This window comes from Penaeus monodon, chromosome 1, assembly GCF_015228065.2.
Source record: "Penaeus monodon isolate SGIC_2016 chromosome 1, NSTDA_Pmon_1, whole genome shotgun sequence".
Classification (NCBI taxonomy): Eukaryota; Metazoa; Arthropoda; class Malacostraca; order Decapoda; family Penaeidae; genus Penaeus; species Penaeus monodon.
Window position 1 is genome coordinate 20,934,620 of NC_051386.1, and position 5,000 is coordinate 20,939,619.

The 5,000-nt window shown below is 35.8% G+C and overlaps 1 protein-coding gene across 3 annotated transcripts in view; it reads left to right on the top strand.

Moving 5' to 3' along the window:
• LOC119569118 overlaps positions 1-5,000 on the top strand; it is a 26,958-nt gene that overhangs the window by 10,627 nt on the left and 11,331 nt on the right. For 2 of the 3 annotated variants that reach the window (XM_037917479.1, XM_037917449.1), the window contains exons 3-4: positions 3,129-3,316; positions 3,978-4,119. In XM_037917479.1, coding sequence (XP_037773407.1) covers positions 3,129-3,316; positions 3,978-4,119 — 330 coding nt within the window. Of the gene's footprint in view, positions 1-3,128; positions 3,317-3,977; positions 4,120-5,000 lie in introns of those variants that run through there. The other variant, XM_037917515.1, reaches the window with a different exon arrangement.

Genomic DNA, 5,000 nt, shown 5'->3' on the forward strand with positions numbered 1-5,000 from the left:
GCATTTCTTCCCGTAAAAAATAATAAATAAATTATTGAGTAAGTAAATAGATAAAAACAAGGCTGGTGGATGATAGTGTAAGGATATAAAATCACTATCAACATCTTTACAGGAAGTCACAGAATAGATGTGAGGCAGTGTAAGTAAATGAAGTAAAGTTGAGTAAAACTAGAGCGTCCTCACTGATACTTTGTCTTTAGAGATTTCGTAAAAAAACACTTTTTTTTTTAAAATTAAGAAGTGTTGAAAATATTTCATTTCGTGTAGGAGATCGTGAGGCAATAAAATTACGAGATTATTTTGTATATATGAGCATTCCTAAAATCTTTAATTTTCAGATTATTAAATTATTAGATTAAATATAAAATTACCTGAATGACGTGGCCATTGCTTTTCTACTCGAGCAGCGAACGCGTTACCATTCATTTTATTCTAATATTTACGGTTTTTTTACGCAGAAAATAACTTTCGAGATGAAAATGAAAAAAAAATCGGATTAAAAAACATTAAGATGAATAGAATAGAATAAAATAAAAAAAGCAATTAAATGAGAGAGAGAGAAGAGAGAGAGAGAGAGAGAGAGAGAGAGAGAGAGAGAGAGAGAGAGAGAGAGAGAGAGAGAGAGAGAGAGAGAGAGAAAGAAAGAAAGAGAAAGAGAATGTAGAAGATAGTATAACATTATAGCATTATAACAGAAACTGAAACATACAAAGGGAGAAAAAAGTGCCTTCCATAACGTCATCAATTACGGTTTCCAAAACTGAATGGGATGCCTTCCTTCCCCCGCCCCTCCCCCTCTTCGCCACGGATATCCCCGTGCCAAGCGGAAGTACGTGAGGGATGGGAGCTGGGGATGGGGGGTGGTAGCATGTAGGGAAGGGGTGGGGGAGGTGGAGGCTAAGCTTGTGGTTGTGATAAAGGAGGAAGTGAGGGTTGGGGGAGAGGTGGGGGTTAGGCAAGGGAGGGAACGTGGGTTGGGCGAAAGAAATGGGGGTTAGACAAGGATGAGGAGGGGAAGAGATGGTGGTTAGGCAGTGTGGAAATGGGGTTGGCGAGATATGGGGTTTAGAAAAGAGTGAGGATGGGGTTTGGGGAGAGGTGGGGATAAGGCGATTGAGGGAAGGGTTGGGGAGAGGTAGGGGTGGGGCTGGGGGAAAAGGGGATGGGGTTGAGGGGAGAAGAGAATGGGGACGGGAGAGACGTGGGGATTAAACAAAGGAGAGAAAGGAGCTGGGAAAGAGGCAGTAGGGGATGTTACCTCTAAACCCCTGAAGGCGCTTCCCCTTGATCGCCGGGAAAATGGCGGATTTTAAGAAGCTTTGGCTGAGCACCGACTTGCGATTCGTCCTCATGGCACTCATCTAAGTTGAGTGTGACGTGGCACGTTTCCCTGCGTCTGTGGAGTTGCGTTCATTATTATTCATATGATTTTTGGAGATGTTATGCTCAAGAGGCAGCGTTAGGGAGAAAATTAATGTTAGTAGTTCCTAGAATGTTTCTAGAATATAATTAAGGCTATTTTCTTTGACTGGTAATCATTGATTTGTAGTGTGTATTGTCGAAAAGATGCACTATATCTTATAAGGGTTTTTACAAATTATATATATATATATATATATATATATATATATATATATAATATATATATATATATATATATATTAATATAATATATATATATATTATATATATATATATATATATATATATATATATAATATATATTATATTATATATTATATATATATATATATATATATATATATATATCACATGTATTATAATGTGTTATGTATATATATATATAATATATATATATATAATATATATATATTATATATATATATATATATTGTATTGAATGTATGTGTATGCGTGTGTAGTGTCAATAATGCATATCTAAGTTACGTTTTTTACAATACTATACTAGTGAATTATTTATTGTTTAATTTTCAGAGCGTTGTCATGTAAAATGCATATCTTATTTTTCTCTATACACTGATTTTTCTGAATAGAAACCATTTCGCAATGTACCAAGGCATCGTTAGATGCGTTCTGGCTTTAAGCGCACCCGTCTGTTAATTGATTTAATTCGCAATGGCTGTGATAATATACGATTAATTTCAAGTGTTAATCGACTATTTTACTTGACTATTTATTTATTTATTTTTTTTATTTTTATCTTTTCGTTTGTGTATTTATTTTATTCATTCTGTTATTTATTGTTTTTTCCCTAATTACAACGATGTTCAAGTGTTGCCATCGAGCCTTTATTTATTAATTTTTCTCTGTTTCTATCTTTGTTTTTTATCTCTTACTTATTTATTGTATATATATTTTATCTTTTATTTATTTTGACTTTGATATATTTTTATACCGATGGCCCACTTTTTTTTTTTCAGTGTTGCCGCAGCCCGTAGTTTTTTATTTATTTATTTCATTTATTTTTATTTTAATCTATTAATTTATTCATTTTAGTTTTTATAATTTTATTTATTTTTATTTATTTATTAATATAACAACGTCCAGCTCATGTTCTTCTGCAGCGTTGCCATCGTACCGGGCCTTTATTTATTTATTTTATCTGTTTTTATCTTTCATATTATATTGTATTTATTATATCTGTTTTTTGTTTTTCTTTTATTTAGTTATTTTTATAATATCTATGTCCCGTTCGTCACTCATAATCCGGACCATTATTTATATATTCTCTTACCTATATTTGGCTTTTATTTATTTAATCTTTTGTCTATTTTATTAATTTTCATCCTTTATTTATTTTTTTTATTTTATTTTAATAACCAGTTTTATTTGTTTGTATCTTTTAATTACTAGATTCATTCGTTTGTACTTTTCATTTATTTTTATCGTTTAATTACCAGTTTTAGTTATTTTTTTTCTTTATTGTTTATTCCTTTCTTATTATAAAAGCAACGACCCATTTATGTTCTTTTGTTCTTAAGTTCATGTTGTTTTTGTCCTTTAGCGTTTTTTTTTTTTGTAAGTTCATGATCTTGTCCTTCAGCTTTTTTTTTTTTTTTTTTTTTTTAAGTTCATGTTATTTTTGTCCTTCAGCGTCTCATTTATGTTCTTGTTGTTCTTAAGTTCATGTCGTTCTTGTCCTTCAGCGTCGCCATCGACCCGGACCTGAACGAACCGGTTCCTCCTGACGTCTTCGCGGGCGTCGAGAAGTTCCTTGACGTCGAGGTCGAGCAGGACTTCTTCAGCAAGACCCTTCCTAGCATGCTGGAAGCCGCCCTTCGTCTCAAGGACCTGAAGCCTCCCCAGGGACTCAGATATTCACTGCAGCAGCAACGTAGGTCCTCCTTTGAATTCCAATCTGTCATTAAATTCAAGTTACTATGTATGTTATGTACGAGAGAGAGAGAGAGAGAGAGAGAGAGAGAGAGAGAGAGCGAGAGAGAGAGAGTGCGAGAGAGAGAGAGTGCGAGAGAGAGAGAGTGAGAGAGAGAGAGAGAGAGAGAGAGAGAGAGAGAGGAGAAGAGAGAGAGAGAGAGAGAGAGAGAGAGAGAGAGAGAGAGAGCGAGAGAGAGAGAGAGAGAGAGAGAGAGAGAGAAGAGAAGAGAGAAGAGACGAGAAGAGAGGAGGAGAGATGGAGAGAGAGAGAGGAGAGAAGAGAGAGAGAGAGAGGAGAGAGAGAGAGAAGAGTGAGAGGAGAGAGAGAGAGGAGAGAGAGTGAGAGAGAGAGAGAGAGAGAGAGGAGAGAGAGAGAGAGAGAGAGAGAGAGAGAGAGAGAGAGAGAGAATAGAGAAAAAAAAACAATGAAGGAGAAAGAAAATAAAAATAAGAGAGACATGAAACAAAGCAAACCAAAACGTATAAAAAACGATAAGATAATAACAAAAGTAATTCCAACTTATCTCCCCTTCCCTTCCCCTTCGCCCCATCTCAACCTCTTCCCACCTTCCACATCTTCCTCTCCCCCCCTAAAAAAAAAAAAATAAAAAAAATAACAGACGAAGAAGTGACAATGGAGCGGGCCTTAGTGACATCTCTCCTGGCGCATGTCTTTTTCTGCACCCTGCCGAGACGCTCCCTCATCTCTCACCCAACGCTCTCTGATCCCTGTCTCGCCCCTACGCTCTCGTCGCTCAACAGGTAGGTCTATTCGTTCAGGTTGGTTCGTTTGTGTTTTTCATAATTTGTATGTGTGGTATGGTGTATTGTGTTGGGTGTGGGTGGGTGTTTAATATGTATTTTCTTCTTTTTCTTCGTTTCTTTTTCCTCGTTTTAGTATTATTATTATTTTCTTCTTTATTTCATGGAGGATGGGTTAAAAGATATATACCTTTTATGCGGTTTGGAAGATACAAGCTAGTTTGAACCAGGTAGCTCCACTCCGTCTTGATGAAAATCATAGTTGGCAACTTCGAGCTGTGCCCCGCCTCCTTGCCTTATTCGCGGCAAATTATAAATATTCTTTTTATTTAATTCTTGGTTTCGTTTTCGTTTACATTTATCTAACATTGTTATTAATGAAGCATTTTCAGAGGTAATGAACTGAAAAGACAAATTTACCATATGACTGAACAAGTCAAATAAAGGGACAGAGCTAATGACGTCATCACGTTTAGCCATTGAAAGTCGCTGTGAGATATCAGGTATAGCAAGATACATAATTATTTGCATAATTTACTCGGTATTGTTATAATTACCAGGAAATAAAAAAACCCTCCCCCTTTATTTATGACAACGAAGAGTGCCTACCATTAACAGTTGTCAGAATACTCCTGGGGAAAATTTCGGGATAAGTGGAAGTGGAGATACCTGGTTATATGTTCCTAGGGAAGGCGTATTTTTGCTTTCTTTTTATTTGCTTATTTTTCGACTTGTATAATTATTTTTTTTAAGAGGGGGGGGGGGGCAATGTTACTCTCGAAAGGAAGCATAGAAATAGACACACGGAAGAAATTCCATTGAAATCCCACTGTTCTGAGGTCTTTTTGAAAGAAACTGGGCTCAAGGTTTTCGTCTTGCGG